The sequence below is a fragment of the Syngnathus floridae genome, chromosome 11 (genome assembly GCF_059516105.1).
Source record: "Syngnathus floridae isolate MCC-2025c chromosome 11, RoL_Sflo_1.0, whole genome shotgun sequence".
Classification (NCBI taxonomy): domain Eukaryota; kingdom Metazoa; phylum Chordata; class Actinopteri; order Syngnathiformes; family Syngnathidae; genus Syngnathus; species Syngnathus floridae.
In genome coordinates, this window is record NC_142423.1 from 15,482,945 (window position 1) to 15,504,056 (window position 21,112).

The 21,112-nt window shown below is 44.1% G+C and overlaps 1 protein-coding gene across 6 annotated transcripts in view; it reads left to right on the forward strand.

The window, feature by feature from the left end:
* Positions 1-21,112, forward strand: part of LOC148391423 (receptor-type tyrosine-protein phosphatase gamma-like) — a 71,324-nt gene that overhangs the window by 28,863 nt on the left and 21,349 nt on the right. For all 6 annotated transcript variants that reach the window (XM_088389737.1, XM_088389736.1, XM_088389739.1 and 3 more), the window contains 5 exons: positions 14,280-14,462; positions 15,163-15,311; positions 19,249-19,344; positions 20,486-20,552; positions 20,938-21,095. In XM_088389737.1, coding sequence (XP_088245863.1) covers positions 14,375-14,462; positions 15,163-15,311; positions 19,249-19,344; positions 20,486-20,552; positions 20,938-21,095 — 558 coding nt within the window. In that variant the 5' untranslated portion in view covers positions 14,280-14,374. The remainder of the gene's footprint in view (positions 1-14,279; positions 14,463-15,162; positions 15,312-19,248; positions 19,345-20,485; positions 20,553-20,937; positions 21,096-21,112) is intronic.

Here is a 21,112-nt window from a genome sequence, read left to right on the forward strand (position 1 = left end):
CACAAAGTCTACACTGCCCCTTTTCCATACGCAAGGTGAAAAATAACCCCAAGCACTTCTTATAGGATTCGAGCCTCCCTCCACACCTTTGATTTCGATCAACTGTGACCGTCAGGTCACCGTTGAATCTAATCGCAGCAATTTGACCACCTTGAAGGTCATTTTTACGACAACCCACAGTTCATATTTCTACCTCATGATATATGTGCTGTTAATAAATCCAAACTTGTTTTCCACGTCCACTGTCGAAACGAATAGAAGCAGAGGGAGCAAAAGACATGGCCAACTTGAAATCATTCATTTATGGACGAACTCTTGTTTTAGCCCACTCTTGGAAAAGTGTCGGCATCTCGGGGTGGATGAACATTTCGTACGTATATTGTTGCTCTCTGATGACAAGCACGCAATCAATGAAAATGGTCATGCTTTGACTGTGATCATTGAGTCGGTTCCAATGCCAATATTTTTCTCTTTCTCTGTGTGTCATAAACTGAAAGCAGCTCCCCGCCCAACTTCTTCCTGTTCTGCGTTGATTTCCCTCCTTACTTGGCTTCTCGCGCTTTCTGCTTCAGATCATCCCATTTTTGTTAACATCTTCTTCCTGCCTCCCGCTATGCTGAGACATGTACGTATTACTCTTAGTGAAGTCTCCCAAGCACGGCTCCTCGCTATTCTAAAGCAAATAACGATGCCAATTGTGGCACAGCATGCGGTAATGTCTGCGTTTGAACTGCGCTGCCAACTGTGTCGTAGCACATTCTCGTTTGCACTCTGAAGCAAGAGATACGTACGTAGAATTGTGCACACAAAAGCAGCAATATGACATGACGCTGACTGATGTTTGTTCATGCGGGTGCTATTGGTGCCATTGCGTTGAGCATTGTGTCGTGGCACCAAGGAATTCGACTGCATTATTCATCCAATCAATTTGGCCGTTTTGTCGTTTTCTTTGCTTTTTCTTTGCCAAAAGTAGTGGTCTCAAACGGTTTGTGCAAAAATTGATGGTGACTATAAAACCGTTTGCAACAACCAAAACTCTTTGGCAATGTCTAACAAGCATTTTTGCAACATTGAACCGTCCGTGGCGAAAAACACGTGCCGCGCTCCGAAATAAGGTTGGTCTGGAACCCTGCCGAGCCGAATGGACGTTGAGAACACGCGTTGGAGACAAGCCGTCATTCTCCTCCATCTCGCTCACCTATGCAGCGTCAGACTAATGACGTCAAAACATTTCCCGCAATAACAAAGGTAGCTGGCCACATGACTGGAATTGTGTTAGGCGTCAATCAAACACTTTGCGCAAAGTTCAAATCAAATGTTCAAATGTTTTATTTTGTTCGATACGTTCCCAAACCGTGTCCTCATCATTTTGGCGGAGTTCATATCGTTGACCTCTGTAACCGTCAATGGCACTGAATGAGTTGACGACATCCATTTTGTTCTTCTGTGCTGATCGTTCCTGTTTGTCGACACGCCGGAAAGCACTATAGCGCTCGCGTGCTGATCGCCACCTTAGGAACATTGTTGTTTCCAAACAAAAAACAAACGCGCCGATATGATGCGGCCCAGTTGCCGGGCAAGCCGTCGAAGCGTCTTTTGGCCCGAAGCGCAATTCATCACGAAAACATGATTCCGTCGCCCACCTCGATGTGTTTTCTGGAGACGAGCAACTTTGACCTTGAAAGCTTTTCCCTCTCACATGTATATAAGCTGCCCACGGGGAACTTGCGTGATTCCCTGCTCTGCCTGGAGGATGTGTGAGTGAGTGAGTGAGTGAGTGAGTGAGTGAGTGAGTGAGTGAGTGAGTGAGTGAGTGAGTGAGTGAGTGAGTGAGTGAGTGAGTGAGTGAGTGAGTGAGTGAGTGAGTGAGTGAGTGAGTGAGTGAGTGAGTGAGTGAGTGAGTGAGTGAGTGCTGAGGCTGCGAACCATGGGCACTGAAGATCCCTGCAAAATCATTGCTGCTCTTCTCGTAAAACGCTTTGATATTACACTTCAGTCGATGCGGCGCCCTCAGGGCTTGGACCGCATTTAGCCTTCAAGAGAACAGAGAGTAGCTTGGAACATAGAGATAGAACCCAAAGTTGCAACTCAACATTGTAACAATCAGTCATATGAATGGCATACGTACGTACATCTCTGACATTTGGATCTTTTTCGAGCATGTTTCTTGGAATATCAATTTCCATCGAGTATCTTCATTGAAAACTACAAAAGACATGGAAAGCGCATATGTTCTTTTCAGCCTGAAGATGGTGAAGAAGCGCTGTAGAAAAGGGATGGAGTCAAGCAAGCGAAAATGGACTTGAGGTGAAAGCCCGAGTGTTTGCCACGGATGGAAAGCTTGCCTTGTGCGCAGAGCCTTTTTCTTTTGGTGACGTGCGCACTAACGCTGGTGTTCTTTGCTCCCCCGAGTCATTAGGTGCCAGCTTTCATATTTTACAAGGCTTGCCGTCTGGATTTTATTGATCGTGAGCCGGTTTAACAGAACGCAAAGACTCGCGTCAACATTTACTCTAACTTGGACCAGGGAGAATTTATAATGCTCTGGCAAGACCGACCAAATGTAGTCATTCCCCATTTCTCTCGATGCGCTTTAAAACGGAACCGACAGAGCTGCTAATCCAAACGATACTTTCGTCCGTCTTGATGGACGCGCTGATGTTTATCGATTTGCGCGACATACTACGCAAGTATCGGCCGTATTTGCCATTCGTACGTGTTGCGCTGTAAAGTTGACGGAGAAGCTTGGCCCCATCGTGAACCACGTGAACCACTTAAGTAGTGCGATGCTTCTAATGCGATGCTATTTTTGCCAAATCCATTTCTTGTCTGGAGCTGCGGCCTAATCTAATGATGGAGACATGTTCTCCATTGCGTAGGGATATTGTACGAAAAAATAGGAAAAGCCAAACCTCAAGAGAATGCCTTCAAACAATGTGTGCACTTTAATAAGCTCATATCATGGAAGCTTTTGCTCTGTCAGCCTCAGGGCTTCATGTTCAAATCAATGGGTTGCAGCCTTGTGCAGCTTTTCAGTCAACTGATGCAGGATGGGTTTGATAGGGAGGGAACTAAGTGTATAAAGTCACCAGTTGGACTAGTCGTGGATATTGTTTGCTATTTATGCACCGATATCTTATGGAGATACTATAATTAGACGTGGTGTAAGATAACAGCGCAGCTGGTGACGTGGGAAACATCGCTTTAAATATATGTACTATATAATAAATATATACGTATATATAACCCTCACCCAAATGTGGCATGAATGCCATGTGAATCCGTTTAAAATCAGCAAAATGAGGAGAAATGGAAAAGCTGGACAGACATTTGGTGGATGTGATCTGCTCAGACAGTTTCGGAAAAGGAAAACCTAAACAACACCTTGTCAAACTATATATGAAAACAAATATGTTTGTAATATCCTATATTTATAAAAACGTATAAATGGAAAGCAATTTGTAATTTGTGAAACTTTTTGTCAAATGCTGCTATCGCACCCCCAGGCATAAAAGCTAATATCAGCCCCGTTGCCCGTATTTTAATTTTGCAACTGTGAGACAAAGTGACTGCTTGGGTGATGATGCTGTGATATGGTTCCCAGTAGTTTGTCGAACAAATCGCAGTCGATGGAGCAGCGCATCTGCTATGGCGCCGATAGCGCTGCTTCAATCCATCCCTTTAGGACAATATGCGATGCACTTTCAGGGCTGGCTAACTGTTTGTATATTCATGCAAAGCTGAAAGAAGATTGCATTTTTAGTTGGATGAACGCTTTCCCAGCCTTTTTAATGGGATCCTAAATTTGCGTGCATTTTATTTATTTATTTGTTTTTTTTGGGGGGGGGACTCTTTATTCGAGACTGGCCAACACTGTGAACTCGTGCTTGATGGAAGTGGATCTAGTTGGCAGAGACAGCGGCACCTTTGAAGCCTTTTGTTGTTGAATGTCGGTGATCAAAATGTCAGATCTCACTGAAGTCGGGACGTTCTAATCTGCTGATGAGCCCCAGGGCCTGACAGGGAAATGAAATTGTCGGACGGGGCGCTCAGGGCCACGCCAGATAGACAGGACTCTCTGATCACGCAATCCTCTTTTCAAGCACTTTAAGCAAGGCACTTGATGAAAGCAACCGATCTGACAAGTGGACTTTTTGGTTGCAATGCTGTCGACGAAACGGCTGGCTTCTGAAGTGGAGCTCAAAGGACGCCGGCGTCAAATAAGAGAGAGATTCATTTTGAGACGCCCGAGTCAATACACACGCGTACACTGTGCACTTGTGCTCACCAGTGGATTGTTGTCAAGTGTGTCAAGGTTTTACGCAATGCTCTTGAAACCAAAAGTGGAGAGCCTAAAACTGCAAGGCTGTTGCTTAGCAAACAAAAAAGAAATCATATTAATTGTGGCATCAAAAGATAGAGATTTGAAATGGTAATAAAGAGTAAATACATTTTGCACAAAGTTGACTGATTGTACGGTACTTGGAGGGAGGGGAGGGCAGGGGAGGGGAGGGCAGGGGAGGGGGATGAAAGTGGAAATTCAAAAGCTTTAACAAGGCAATGGTAAGCCAAAGTAAATTTGAAAGTGCGCCGTTGTGTGGGATGATGATGATGAGAATTATTCCTTTCTTGTCTTTGGGCTTAATGTAGTAGCTCTGTTCATATTGTGCTGACCAAAACAGAGACAGATGCGATCTGGGTGGGTGGTAGCAAAAAGAAGGCTCCCTGGAACTGATCTCTTGGGCCCCCAAAGATAGAAGACATGGAACCCTGTGCTGCTAATTAATGTAGACCCAGGTTTATATAAAAAAATAAAATAAAACCCGATGGAGTTGCAGTCAGTGCGCTCAGATCTATCATCCGTGAGCGTGTGTGCCTTTGTGTGTTCTTCCAATGAATACATGTGGCTGGATCTCTGTGTGTGTGTGTGTGTGTGTGTGTGTGTGTGTGTGTGTGTGTGTGTGTGTGTGTGTGTGTGTGTGTGTGTGTGTGTGTGTGTGTGTGTGTGTGTGTGTGTGTGTGTGTGTGTGTGTGTGTGTGTGTGTGTGTGTGTGTGTGTGTGTGTGTGTGTGTGTGTGTGTGTGTGTGTGTGTGTGTGTGTGTGTGTGTGTGTGTGTGTGTGCGCTCTTAGCAGCTGGAGTGCTTCAAGGGAATAAATTACAGCTTCTCCTTGAGGGTGTGAAAGGGAGTGCATGAATTTTGCAGCTGAGGGAGGGATGAACTCAGCTCCCCCTAGTCACACACTTACTGTACGTACATCTATATGTTTGATTCCATGTTTAGATGCTTCAGCCACTTCTGCATACTTCACAGTGGTGAGCATTTCTGTTGGGAGACTTTTTCCACCAAGGTAGATGACATATTTACCAGGATGTAATAATATTCACTCATCTGATGCAGCATGGAGAGGTCATTCTCTGGATTTGCATTGTGTCAACGTGTCGTGTATTCAAGGAAAATGTTCTTGTCGTGTAAAGCTCACAGTAGGTACTTTTGTTTGCATCCGAGCATTCAGCACCTGCATTCAGCTTTTGATGTTGACAAACAATGTTGGAATATTGGAGGTTTCAGATCGTCCATCCATCCATCCATCCATCTTCTGTATTGTGTGAATTCAAAGCACAAGTTAGCGTCATCACAGGTCTTAGGGCAAAACATTCCTTACACCTTTTGGAACATGGCAATATTAGAAACAAATAGCCTCGCACTCCAGGGATTGTAGTTTTGAATTCAAAACAATGTAATCATGTTATTTGTTCATTTTGTCTTATCATGAAACAAATTATCCGGTGCGTGGGTGCACAAATTCACAATGTGTTTTTTTGCTCTATTGTTCACTGACTTGTGCTGATGTGTCAAAATGTTGGTGGCCTCTTCCATCAGTATTAGTTGCTGCTCTGCGTGCAGCCAGAGCCAGAGCCAGAGCCACAGTCAGAGCCAGAGCCACAGTCAGAGCCAGAGCCACAGTCAGAGCCAGAGCCACAGTCAGAGCCACAGTCAGAGCCAGAGTCAGAACGGGTGGGCTGGCCGGCCGCAGCAGAGTGCAATAACTGTGAATAAGGGTAGCAATAACTCCATCAGCTCCCTCATCAAATCAAAGCTGACTGATGCAGAATAATCAGAAATTGAAATCAGGGGGAGAAAAAGAGCTGACCTGACAAAATAGGAAATGTCATGGGGGGGGGCGCAATCATAAAGGAATCAATGAGGTGCAGTTGCCCTTGCACTTCTTGAAGGCAATAAGACAGTTGGCGCTACAATATAGCGAGCTCCATGTTGTCTAGATGGATGGAAGAAGATAGAGGAGCAAATAAAGGAACTGCTACACAATTCAGAGATCACGGAACAGCTGTCCCAGCGCTATGGGGCAACATACATACAGTATACGTACATATGGAGGAGCAAGAATTTTGTAATCAATGTCCTATTTATACGAGTTGGGGAATCTTACGTTTGAATTCAACAGCTCCGCTGAGCGGCATCGTCAGGTTTTTGTGGCGGGCTGGGAATGAAACAAATGAATTCCCCGTGCAGAGTCACAGCTCCATTTTTGCTTTCATCACCAAATCTTTTTCCATCGTGACCTATTTTCTCCTTAGCCGCTTGCACACACATCCACGCCCACAAACAAATCTCATAAATACACATCACATCTGGGACATACACGTACGTGCGTACGTAAATACCGTAAGACGGGCGTTGTCAACCGGTGGTCCGCGGCCCTCTCGTGGTCCGCAGAATTGGAAATGGATTGTAACATTTTCCAAAAGAAAACGGATTCATTATTAAGACTTGAAAAATGTTTTTCTCTCACAATGATCGATCACAATTGTAGCCACCGCCTCTTCTGCTCTCCATCCAACCAGATGTCGCCATCCTCCTGCTCACCCACATTCCACTATATCAAAATCATTAACCTCTGGAAATCATATTGCTGCTAGTACTGGACACACCCCACTTTTCCCCTTAGGTCTCCAGATTTGCCCAGAATGGCTATTAGCCCGTCCCAAAATAATGACACCATTTATTACAACAGTGGAGAAACATGACACTGAAATAATTAGCACCACTGGAGAGCTTTGGAAATGTGTGCGGTGGTAAGAGTGGCCATTTGATGTTCATGATTCTCATCAATTTTCCCATCGAGCCAAGAGAGACTGAGGAAGACACAGCAGGAGAGACAATGATTGCTGCTGCCTGTGTTGAGGTGCTCAATTTGTGGGCCTGGGAAGGAAGGAAGGAAGGAAGGAAGGGAGGGAGGAAGCAGTGTAATAACGAGAACACGGCTTGTCTCCCACATACGCTGGCCTGAATACCAGTAATTAGCCACGACTCAACCTGCCACTCTGAAAGGGAACAATTTCTTAGAACATCCCCATGATCACATTGTCATTTCTTGACCATGTGTGAAGCACAACTCATTTGTTTGCATCCCTCAAGTGTTTCCATCATTGACTATTAATCAGAAAAGGCACTCAAGTTAAAGAGGCCATATTGTGGAAAATGTACTTTTTAATTGCTTGTATGTACACTACAACGACAGCAGTTGGGTCTCTGGAGTGGCTGCCTGCCTGCGTGGCTGCCTGCCTGCGTGGCTGCCTGCGTGGCTGCCTGGCTGCAAAGCCATAAAGTGTGAAATTAAACACCAGAGTGAAGAACTTGTTAGCTGGCCCTTTCCAAACAAATCCATTAGTAAGCTGTTCTCAATTTTGCTTGCCTGGGATGTAACCTTGTGGCTAATGTAGGCACAATGCTGAGTTGTTGTTGTTTTTCTTCCACCCATGATAGCATGATGGACCAGTCAGTCCATCCATCCATCCATCAGACCACTTGTGCCACTTGAGAGCCCCAAAAAATGATCATTTGAAGCATGCAGCCTTGAATACCTCGGGGCCAAACAATTCTCTTCTTTTTCGTTTTTCAAATGAACAACTTGCGTGAGTCTTTGCTCTTCCTGTAACACTTCCTATGTGCAAATGATTTCCTCATAAGAACGTGAGCTATTTCAGGAGATCCAAAGCGAGTGGTGTGCCTTCTTTCACCACCACTCTTTTGTTCATCAAGTTGCCACCTCAGGCTCAATTATTCACATCGTTTAGCACTTGTCTGTCTTGTCTTCAGTTTCTCTCTCTCTCTCTCTCTCTCTCTCTCTCTCTGTCTCGCTTTTCATTTTTTCTTGATGGAATTTCTGCTATCATTCTCAGTCACCATTTTGGTGACAGTAGTTGCAATCTCTCAATTGCCACCTATGATGTATTTCAACTTTGGTTTCCAGTTGTATGAATTGATCTCACTTTATGACAAATGTTTGTGGGATCAGACTCCTCTGCGGAAAAGCCATCAACGAAAGGTGCCCAATCCAGCGTAGCTACAACTTCGCAAATGTCTTCAGCCAATATAACATTTCAATAAATCAAATCGACTCCCACCCTATGATAGCTGCAAAGTTGTAAGAAGATGAATGGATGGGACCAGAATAGAGACACAAATGTCTGTATCCCCAGACCGATGATCTTTTTGGCCAAGATTTAAACTGTGTATTACTGCAGCTCATCCTTGAAATAGAAGCTATTTTGGAAAGGAGACTGCTTAAGGAAGTGAAAATCTGGAGAATGGTCAAGGATGAGGATTTTTATAATAATCCTTAATCCTCTGCTTTTTTTCTCGCAACTTTTGATGACAATAACACTTCTATTCACTGATTCCTTCCTTTGTCGGCACTCCCCGCATCATCGTTTTAATGTCGCATTAAATGCGTCTCAAAGTCAAAAAAAAAAAAAAAGAAAACGAACATAATAAACTAAATACAAAGTCAATGTTTGTACTTGTATTGTGGTCCTGCTTAAGCCATTGAGGTGAGGGTTGCTGGAACGGCCTTCTCTGACTAGTTGAAAGGTTACACATTGAACAGTCGGGAACAAAAGAGCCTTGAATTATTTAAGATAAAAAGATGCGCAGAGGGGCCCAGGGCTGACAGACGCCCTAATGAGTGCAGACTATAAACACGGAGCACTATATAGCTAATAGCTTGACAATTTGAGCCGCGAGCTAGCTCTGCTCTGACTGAGTCAAGTGTAAGCATTTAAGTGTTCTGCTGCTTTACGGCGGTGGCGGCGGCAGCGGCGGCGCATAGCAAATGCCCCCACCGAATGTTGTTGCTAATGTTTTATCATGTGCATTCTACAAGGTCAGCAAATGTGCAAGAAAGTGAGTGCACGAGGTTGAGGTTGGAGAATAACCCTCGATTTTTTTTTAGGCTGGACTCATGGTAGCGTTGAGAGAAAAAGGAATTTGGATCGGTCAAGTGTCTTTTTTTGGGCTTTTCTTCTCGGAGCCAATTCTTTGATTATTTTCATGCAGTGTGGACACACAGCTGCACTTCCTTCACTCTTGCGATGGTATAAATCAGGGGTAAGGAACTCCGGTCCTACGAGAGGAGAGGTATGGCGTTCCAGAGCGCCGGAGCCCGAATAGACCCATAGAACTGCCGTGTTCAAAATTGGAAGTTGGGTCAGTTTGACTTTATTGTTATGCAAAAAAAAAAATGGGTTGCTTTGTCCAACAAGTCTGCGTACGTGAGACTAGACTGTGTAGACCTGGGCAAAGTAGAGCACAGCACAGAGGCCACCGATGTGCGCTAGCATTTGAATGGAAATTGAAATTGGGTGGTAACTCGTACAAAGCGCCGATCCCGAGCGAGCGAGCGACTTTTTCAAAAATGGCCATTTTGACCTTAACTGCATGTAAACATTCCAGTTTGTCATGTGGCCCCATGAATTGGCCAGCCACCCTTGCCCAAGAAGCTGCAGGCACATGGGTTTAAAAGGTGCTTAAGAATAAATGGACTTACAAAACCAATGTTGTTTTCCTAGCGAATAGGCCAATTTGTCAAAGGTCAGCAATTTGACTGAAATCGAGTTAAACAACGAAAAAGAACGCATTGAGTCTGAAAGGCAGTTATGAAGAGTGCGCAAACAATCATCATTCTTATTTGCTTTTGCATTTTCTCACTCTTTCTGAGCTCTGTTTTTTGTTTTTCTTTTTCCTGGACTGACTTTTCAGCCCATTTATCTCATTATGGTGTGGATCTCTCCAGTGGGGTTGAAAATGAAGTGTTAATCTCTGTTCTCATCAATCTCCCAAGGCTAGAAGTGCTGGAGTCTCTCCGAGCATCACAAAATGATGACTGGCACTTTTACTTGTCTGGAGAAAGAAGTGTGGAAGCTAAATTGAATTTTAATGGATTGCTCATCCCCCAAGTGAAAGGTACAATCCATTACGGAATGATTGTGATGTTATATTTGTTGCCAGTGTTGATTTATGGTATGTATAGCGTCCAGGGCTAAAGGGAGGAAGGAAGGAAGGAAGGAAGGGAGGGAGGGAGGGAGGAAGGAAGGAAGGAAGGAAGGAAGGAAGGAAGGAAGGAAGGAAGGCTTAAGGCTCTCTTATCCTGGCCTTGAAGTCATACAGAGCACACACAGCACACAGGAGGTTGGCCCATCCACTTGAGCCACTGACATGCTGCTGAGCTCAAGCTGGCTTCAATCTACTTATTGATGTTTGTGTGACTTACAGTATTTCCATGCGTTGGATACGGCTGTGGGACAAGGGACACATTTCTGCCATCAAACAGTCAATTTAAGGTTCATGTGTGTGGGGCTTTCTTTGGAGGTTGCCTTTCATTGAAGTCACAAGACTTCACTTTATCTTTTGAGACGGAGAGGCTACACCGAGATGAGCATTTTGTGGACTGATCAGAAAAGAATCAAACAAAGGGATGGAAAAGCGAAAGCTTTGGGAAAGAAACACCATTCGAAACATACACTTTAAGTTCTTCCATGAAACTCAGTTCATGTCTTGCCTTGTGCACTTTCCAAGCAGCTCTAAAGTCATCCGTGGCTTATTGGCTTTTATTGACCGAGGTTCCACATCCGGATTTAATAAGAACCGCGGCAGTCGATTCTTATCCAACCAGAGCTGCGACTTTCTTACTCCAGTAAAATGATGTTCCAACAGGGGATTGCGCTCCAAATCTTTTCCCAAAATGTATTTGATTTGCTGCAAGCCAGCTAGACAAGCACTGAGGTCAATTATTGACTGTGAAAAGGAAGATTGCAAGAGCCTAACTGACAGGGAGGGAGGGAGGGACGGAGGGATGGACGGATGGATGGTAATGTGAACGTTGAGCAGCCACAAATTATCATCACTTTATGAAGACATTTCTCAAGATGTCTGCTAGTAGAGTGAAGCCAGACTTTGAGAGAGGTCTAATTGAGCCATTAGGCCGTTTCATGGCCTTGGCTTTATTATTATTATTATTTTTTTATTTTTTTTAACTGCTGTTCATAATCACACGATTACATCATTTGAGGATGCTGACTTCACAGCTTTAGAATGTTTTCAAATACAACTCATAACCTAAATGCTGCATCGACTTTACTCGCCATAGACTAATGGCACCTATTACAAGGTCTAGTGGGAATTATGACCCGTTTCTTTTCAGCTAGGGATAATATTGCATTTTGTAAAGATGTACGAGGTGAATTAAGATGGAACAGAATATACATGGTATGTTGTTCCGTTGAACATTGTACCTGCTGTTGAAGGTGAACATTTGAAAGGGATTCATATTCCTCTTGTCCTTCACAATCATGTCATGCAGAGAAAGGATGTAGGTGGGTGGTCAGCGAGGTGTGGCGGAAATTGCGTGATCTGTTTTCTTCTCTTTTTACCTTGTTTGGATGTGTGTGTGATTGGCTGTGGGTGGCAGGTGCGTGCATGCGTGCGTGCGTGCGTGCGTGCGTGCGAGCGAGCGAGCGAGGAAGAAGGACTTTGTTTTTCAATGTCTTCACGCTCAGTTGGACAGTCAGATGGGATTACTGGTTGGCGCTTTGTCGAGTGACGGGGTCACTGGGACAAAGGACGTGGTGTGAAATCACTTTTCCATAGCCAAGAGACGCAGCTAAGGGGACTGACTGAGTTGACTTACAGAGCTGTTGAGATATTTGACAAAATCGCTTGTTTTTTTCCCCCCATTTACTACTATACTCCATTTGCAGACATTACGCATCAAAATAGCAAGTGGAAATCAATTCAATTCTCACAATATTACACAGAAAAGTGGCTCTGCTCACCACAGGCTGGGCTACAATTTGCTCAAGCTTCACGTCAGAGTTCGTTCAAGGTCGCAAACATTCGTGGGACGTTCGGCAGCACTTTTTGGTGATTTTGAACATGATTCAAAATTCCTTTGAAAAGACAATTGCTCACCGCTCGGTGGGAGAAGGCCTAAATTTATTTCCTTCAGTCACATGTTAATATCGGATGTGTGCTCTCGTGTCAAATTCGATATTTTCTCTGTCCGGAGTGTGTTGTTCTTTTCCCGTCATGTTCGTTGAAGCTACCCTACCATGCTTTATGAGTTGTTGTTTTGTTTTGTTTTGTTTTTTTGCCTGCTCCTCTCCCAGGTGTTCATACAGTAATTGGTTGGGCTGAGCCTGAGTGCCAACTGACATCTCCAAGATAATGAGGCAGTCATTTGAACAACAACTAAAATCACACTGTGCTAGAAGATCACAAATCATCAGCAGGATCATTTCACATGACCTTTTGTCATGTTCACGAGTGCCAGTCTGCTCGATTGCTGACCCAAATACGTAAATGGGGCAAATAAGTCTTCATATGCACTTGCAGTTGGAGGAATAACACGTTCACACACAAGGAAAGGAGGTGTAATCTTGAAGCATCTGCACAAGTCACCACATCCTAATACTCCTCCCTCACCCTCGCTGGCCTAATGACTTCAGCTTAGAGAAAAACGATTCATGTTTGGAGGAGCGCCTATGGTGTGAACAGGCAAAGTTTGCCATTCGTCGTATTGAGAGTCGCACTCTCGCAGTTCCTTTTTTCTTTTCTTTTTTTTTTTTTTGTGGTGAAGCCAATAGCTAATGACTTGTTTCTCAGCAGCTGCTGGCTGTCCCAGGTAATACTAGCCTTAATGGAGAGCTAAAACCATCTCAATCAATACCCACCCCAGGCAGGGCAAGGACGGAGATTGGGGAAAGAGGAAGGATAACAGGATGCCAGCTAATTCCATCAAGTCCACATTAGCCGCTGCTCTCAATGTGCCGGGGCACCAGTCATCATAGACAAATTCATTTAGGAGCCCGCTATTGCTTTCAATTAGGGATCGGAGCAAGTGGGGTCCATGTGCTCCAGTCCACGCACGCACAAAAGAAATATTCACAGCAGCAGCAGCAGCATCATCATTTTCAGCTGACGTTTCCAATTTGTAGCCAGCGTGTTAAACAGCTGCTTCCGAGCAATGGCATGCTCACTTAGCCACGAGGCAATGATCTTTTGGCCACCGTCAGCGCAAATTCAAATAGGAGACAGATAAAGACCATTGAAACAAAGGCTGCTTTTTGGGATTCTAGTACCTACATACTATGTTTATGGAAATGATACAAAGTACATATATGGATACCGGTGTCAAATGAAAATGGGCTCCTTGACATTTGAGCTGTGGCTTTCCCAGCAAGTAGTATATCGTTTTCAAAAACTCTCCTGACAGTAACTCGACTGCTCTTCTGGCCTCGAGCTTTTACGCTGAAAATGTAGTGATGCCTCCTCAGATGGAAATACAACTTGAACGGTCTGGAATGTACTTGAGAAGGAGGTCAGCGGCGCATCGTCGGAAACTCGATCGCTATAGTGTTGGGACAACGCCGCTGGCTTGTGATCGTCATATTTTCAAGCACATAAGAGAAATGCAGATGCTGTTGTTCCCTTTTCGGCAGCTGGAACACTTGAAGGCACTTGCTGTTTATTCTCATGTGAAATCAGACAACTATGGTTCTCCAGATGACTGTGTATCCCTGCTCTCATGAGTGTCACGACTCGTCCCCGGTTGTTTTAATATATGTGGGTTGTCATGGTTTCTCTGTACTCGCCCCTCCCTTCCTGTGTCAACTCACAATCAATGTGCCGATCACAGTCACCTGCCTCTCGTTACCTGTCTGGTATTTAAGTCCTGTCTGCGTGTCCCTCCCCTGTCGGATCATTGTTGTTGACTTTGTGTCTTTTTGTTTCACGTCTTTGTCGGTCAGTCCTGTTGTCGGTTTTGTTAGTAAGTCATGTCAGTTTGCCGAGTGTGTCTTTTGAGTTTGCTTCAATAAACTAAGCTGTTCCAAGCTGCACTTGGTCGCCCTGCTCCATTTCCATTCCGATCCGTGACAATGACAATTTTGTTGTTGTTGTTGCTGTTGTTGTTTTCCCAGGTACGTATGGACCAGATGAGGGCTGGGCATCAGCCTATCCAGAATGTAAGGAGAAAAACCAGTCGCCAATCAACATCGTGGACCAAGATGCTAAAATGTCCACTGAGTTTCAGGAAATGACATTGGAGGGCTTCGATAGTAAATCTTCAAATAAGACGTCGATGAAGAACACTGGCAAAACAGGTAGAGAGCGCCAAGTCGAATCGTTTGCATTGTAAAAATATGTAAATGCATCAAGAACCATACACAAACATTCACTTGCGGTGCTGTAGAATGTTGAAAGCACAGTCAAAATTGGAGCAGTGAAAGAAAAGTGGCATGTAGGTGAACAACCTTCATAATGCATGGCTAACAAGACAAATGTCCCTGTCTTTTTGCCATGAATAATGCATGCATACCTTGCAGTTTGTAAACGACAGATGAGCGCTTTATCTGCTGAGGGATCACCTCCACTCGGCACTATGATGGAAATGGGGGGGGGGGGGGATAAAATACATCCTTCAGCATAGCAAAGTGAAATTCTGATCAACCTAAATTGGCTTAATTGTCACATCCGCAAATGATGGATTCGGATGGATGGATGGATGGATGGATGGATGGATGGATGGATGGATGGATGGATGGATGGATGGATGGATGGATGGATGGATGGATGGATGGATGGATGGATGGATGGATGGATTCGGATGGATGGATGGATGGATTCGGATGGATGGATGGATTCGGATGGACGGATGGATGGATTCGGCTGAGCGGGCGGACGGACGGACTGAGGTTTGTGTGTGAAATTGCTAGCCGAAAAGGGATGAAGTGAAGCTCAACTATTGCTGCCGAAAATGGATTGATGAAATGTCTTGATTTTCTCTTTTTGTTTTTCCTCCAGTGGCCATTATGCTGAAAGATGATTATTTTGTGAGGGGAGCAGGCCTTCCGGGGAGATTCAAAGCAGAGAAAGTGGAGTTCCACTGGGGGCCCAGCAACGGATCAGAAGGCTCTGAGCATAGCATCAAGGGCCGACGTTACCCGGTGGAGGTAAACAACTTTATCTCGCTTTCACATGTGTTGACTAAGTTTTAAGCTAATGTCCAGGGCTCGAAAGCATTTTCATTTGGAAGACTTTCCCTTCATCGGCTTCCAAGTCTGCCTTGGTGTCTTTCCCATCAACGGTACCTAATAGAGACTGGCAAACTGATAATAAGTAACCAGTTGTACGTCCTGAATATAATATAGAATCGCAAAAGAGATATTCGAGGACCTGATGCAAAGTGGACTTCCGGTCATGGGCTCTGGGAATAATCATTCAAGCTCAGTTCATTTATTGTGACTTCAAAACCAACACGCCGGTATGTATTTTGAGAGGAAATGCTTTTCTAAATTGCTCCTCTCCTGTGCTCTCATCAAATACGTAAGTTGTCACCACAAAACCAATTCTGCCTAATTAGATGGTGTGGGTGTTCCATTCGTTGAGGTATCAAACAAGGAGAATTTGATTTCAAGACAAGTAGCCGAGTGTTTATCCCTAATAGCCCCCTGACGAGAAAAACTTCAAAGCGTTTCGTAAATGTCTTTATGGCTTTTTGCAATTTTTTGTTTTGTTTGTGTTTTCCTGCATGTTTGGGCTACTTCCTGTAGCCTTCCTCAGAAGCAACATTTGTAAGCCTTCTCCGCTTAGTGAGATACGGGCTTTTCCATTTGCGCTGTAATTTCTTTTTTCGCTCCCACGAGACATTGAATTTTATACTGGATAACAAAACACAATATATGACTGTGTCAAATTTTCAAGCAGAGGCTTCCAGCTTTACAGAAGTCTTACAGAGTCCATTTCCTTCGGCGTTCTTTGACAGGAAGCCAAAAATGGTATATTTATCTCGAGTTGAGTGGAATTGGTATCCAAACAAGAAAATGTTTGGTTGGAATGTTACGGGCTCTCTCGATGCATCTTGCCGAGCCTCGTTTTGATCTCCGTCCGCTTGAAAACGTTTCCGATGTGATCAAAGGGAGGATCAGATGACGGAGAGGAAAGAGATCACTTGCAATGTGTGTGGCTGGAGAGAGAAGTTCCTTTTACCCACATGCCAAGATAAGAGCAGCCCCGTAAATTAACACACACTAGGAGGCCCGTGAGCACATGTGCGCCACTACCTCAAACACTCTCAGATAAAGCTTGATGAATGGGATTTTATTTCCCATCAACCTTTGCTGTGTGGAAAATGGAAAGCGCATCCCTGCCCCTAAATCATCGGATGAATAATGATAAGGACGGACGGGTAATGCCGTTGTCTCAAACTGCCTGTGGTGTGAATTGCTTTTATTTGAAAATCATTGTTTAGCCTGCTTGCGACTGATGCTGACTTGTTTCATCACAAGGGCAGGTGCTCAAACCCTCTTTTTTTTTTTTTTAAACAATGGACAAGCAAATGAATTGAGATTTTGGAGCAATACAAGTCTTTATCCTGACTCCTCTTGAGGAAGGCAATCAACTTTTACTCTTACTTTCCCTTTTGACATAAATGATAACTGCCATGATCCACTTCCATATTTTTTGGTGTGCTATTTCTTGCCTGGTCTCAATGACACCATTTTTTTTCAAAGCCTGATGTTGCCGAGAGGGGAGCTGTATGGCGGCCCATTTTCTGAGTATACAAATACAATTTTTAATCATACAACTGTCCCTGGCGACTGGGGCATTTGTCTGGCCCTCCTCATTTTCATGAAAAAGTAAGACTTGTGAAATTGAAAATGCCACAGCTTATTCCGCAGGTCATTTCTCATGTCATGCATTTCACTTGCGTTTGTAAGACCGATGGCGTGGTGCGGTGTGAACATTAGCTTCTAAGCCACTTTGTTCAACTCTGTCCACACATCTTCAATGTGTTGCAGTGAGCTGGATGAAAGCAGCACTACAATGTCTGACCTTCTGCCGTGGACAACCTTTATGCAGGCAGGAAATCTGAAACGATAGTGTAGTGCAGTTGTAAGAGAGAAAAGGCCTCCTACCTTGTTGATGTCCTCACTCTTTGCTCTTGAAAGCAAAGGCGCTGTCTGCTGCATTTTGTCGTCGCTTTCCTTCAAAAGTGTCGGTCCCTCGGGGGCTTCCGTGCCCAGTCTCAGCGGGGTCACGACAGCGTGGTCAGCCGTCCCAGAGCAGCGACTACTTTACATGTTCATCCTGAAGCAACACAAACGGCCCGCCCGGGAGACACTTGCGTGAAAGCGCTCCGAGCTATTCTGTCAAGACACCTGTGGTTTTTCTTTTGTTTTTTTGAATTGTTTGGTACCGAAAGAGACTTGACATTGTCTGAGGGCACAGACATGGTGTCGTATCGAAAGCTCATTTGAACTCATTGACTGCCAGCCCGGTTTAAATCTATCGGCGTCATTGGCAGTGAATGGGTTAGTTTCAATTGGTCAGTTATTCTAACTTGGACCACCAAATCATTGCAGTCAGTTGTTTAGCACTGTTTACACTGTCTTTGTGGTTGTCCCATGGCGCTTTGTTACAGCTGCAGCCGTAGTCAAATGTGCCATCGAAACAAATTGGTATCAATGGATTGAAGTGTTCTACTAAGTGTAAAAAAACTGCATTTCATAAAAACAGCTTTGCATCAGCAGTCATCCGAAGGTTGTCTCTAAGTGTCCTTGAGCAAAAGTGTGGCGCACTGATTTTCTGCAATGAGATGGTTGGCAACTTGCACGAGAGCCGTTGCCATCTGTAGTTGTGTGCATTTGTGTATAGGTGAAAGTCGGGAACGCTAATCCTGTTGAGTGCTGTAGCACGATACCCCTAAATACAGATGCAGCCCATTTAGCATAGCGCCGGAATGTCTTTACTTAATGATATATACCTCCCACCATTCTGAAGAAAAAAAAAAAATTACTTTATTTTATTGATTTCTTCTGCGTGTATGCTTTCATTGTCATTGTAAATATTTCCAAAACTCTGATCATCTATCTTGACTGTACTGCCATGCCATGCCATGCCACGCCACGCCACGCCACGCCACGCCACGCCGCGTCGTGCCATGCCTTTAAAGCCAACCGTACTTCTCCATTTAATAGGTCTGCTAGTTTCTAATCAGAAAATAGAATCTTGTTTTTGTGAGGCATTTCCTCACTTTCACATCTATTTCTACACAAGTCATTACTTCCTTACATAAAGCTTTGCTCTGCCTCCAGCTGTAGAAAAGATTTGAATTCAGCAGGTCTCTGCGTTGCACTGCGGAAATTCAAACAGCAGAGGGGTAAAAGGTCATGCATAATGTTCTGCTGTCACTAACAACTCTGAGCTATGCAGATTGCACTCACTTCCCACGGCACTTCTCAGAAGCGTTCCAGATGTGCAAAAAATCCAAGTTGCAGACTCCATTGTAAACTTTGTCGCCGCACAAAGTGCAATGGTGCGGAAATGGCGTTCTGCAAATAAAATGCGGACGGAGCGTGTTTGTAAAGCTCCGCTGCCGAGCCAGGCCAAACGGAAGCCGTACTGACAGGCGAGTGGAAAAAAAAATCATAACATGAAGATGACAAACATTAGGAGGATTGGGGAGCAGCTTCAACAGAAACTAAGGAAATTGCTCAAGTAGAGGAGGGGGCATGAGCAACACCCAGCATGGACAAAGAACGTCAACACGACATTGCTGAGCGCTGCTTTCACTCTCTGGGGAAGAAAACAACAAAACCAAAACAGCTTGCTTGCCTGCAATGCATTATTGTGTGTACTTTTTATGCAAACTGCTTGTCCTAATAACAGTGCATCACTCTTGGAAAACATTGGTACAAAACCAAAGTGTAAATACATTATGATCACTGCTATCATCAGTGGCATTTTCAGGGTGCCGAGAGACAATTCAGGAAGCTTAAAGGCGTCATTTGGCGTGCAAGCATGGACAGCTATCATTTTCCCAAATACTGTTTTGAAACTAACATTGCTTATTTATGTACATATATATTGTTGTGCCCTCTATGACAGATGCAAATCTACATGTACAACTCGGACGACTTTGACAGCCTCGGTGCAGCGCTTAGGGAGAAGAGAATCATCGCAGCCATGGCAGTTTTCTTTCAGGTTGGAATTCTTTTTTTTGGTTGTTTTTTTTTCCTTTCAAATCGTCATTATTCCATATGGTAAATTGTTTGAGTGTGAAAACTAATAAGTCATCAAAGTCATCGCACACATGCCAACATAGTTACATACTTACTCTACTTACTTGTACGTGAGCCCTCAAAGGGCAATCTTCTTGTTGGACAGCAAATCGTGACAGTTGATATACGTGTGGGAGAATGTGGAATAGCCTCACGTAGCGAGGAAGGAAGCAAGGAAGGAAGGAAGGATGGAAGGAAGGAAAAACGTCAGAGAATAATAGGTCAGGAGCAGAGAAAGAGAACTGTCCAAGGTGCTGATGGCGTGCGCACGTGGAAATAAAGAAAGAGAAAGGGAGAGAGAGAGAAAGAAAGAGAGAAAGAGAGAAAGAAAGAGAAAGAAAGTAAACAGGGAAAATAACAGGTCAGGAGCAGAGAAGGAGAACTGTCCAAGGTGCTGATGCACGTGACAGAAAGAAAGAAAAGATGGCTTACAGTCTATGAATTTTTCCTGATTTTGATGATATTGTAAGAGGATTTGTTGAGTTCTTACAGGTCATAGAAATGAGGCCATTTGATCGAAAACACCTATAGTCGGTGGGGTGGGGGCTTCCATCGAAACAAAACAAGATTTTGCCCTCCTTTTAGCATTTATCTCAGGTCTGCACATGCTCATCACATTTATGCAATTGAAGGCCATTTGAGGACCTTTCCTACCTATGTATGTCGCTTTTCCCGACTCTCAGACTCCATGACAACAGTGGCTCTCCAATCCAAGAGAGTCAAATAGACTCTGTAGATCTGGTTACTATGGCTTCACTCAGTGGGAGCTTGCTGATTGCTCTTTTTCATCATAATTCATTCATAATTCATCCTAATTATTCTGCACTTCACATGCTGCAACTTGATTCGGCTTATGATTGTGTCAGATTGCGCAAGAATATCCATAAATGCAAAAAGCACGTTTTGATGACGAGCGCAGTATATTCCTGTCGTGTCTTTGATAAGACCGATGCTTGGGGAAATAGAATCCATCATTGCAAATATTTCCTGAGTGGGGGGCAAACGTAGATAATGTCAGTCTCTTTGCAAGATGAGAACTCCTGTTTTCATGTGTTGCATTTCAGGTTGGAGGAAAAGACAACCCGGCTGTTGAGCCCATCATTCATGGCTTAAAGGGTGTGGTCCATCACGGTGAGTGACAGCCCCACTTGAGAGTTGAAATCAACCTATCCATTCGTCAAACTTAAATGTCTTTCCAACACCGCAAGGTGATTTAATGGCTAATGCGTTCCAACTCTCGAGTTGTGAACAGCAGACGCTACTGCAGCTCGCTACCATCTGCTGTTCACAATAGAACCAAAATAAAAGGATCATTTCAAATCATTCATTCAACATTATAATATCATATGGTATCGTATATGCAATGAGTGTGGATGAAACGACATCAGCAAAATGATTGCCTTTTTTTTTTTTTTTTTAAATGATTGCTAGGTGTGCAACGCTCGATCGATCGTGATCACTGAACAAAATAGTAAAGCGCTGATTAGAACATGTTGTACTCACTTTTGTTTGATAGAAAAAGAGACTTTCTTGGAGCCCTTTGTCCTAAAAGATCTGCTGCCGTCGTCATTGGGCAGCTATTACCGCTACACGGGCTCCCTGACCACTCCTCCCTGCAGCAAAATTGTGGAATGGATCATCTTCAGCAGACCCATCTATGTCTCTTACAAACAGGTGAGGAACACACTGGA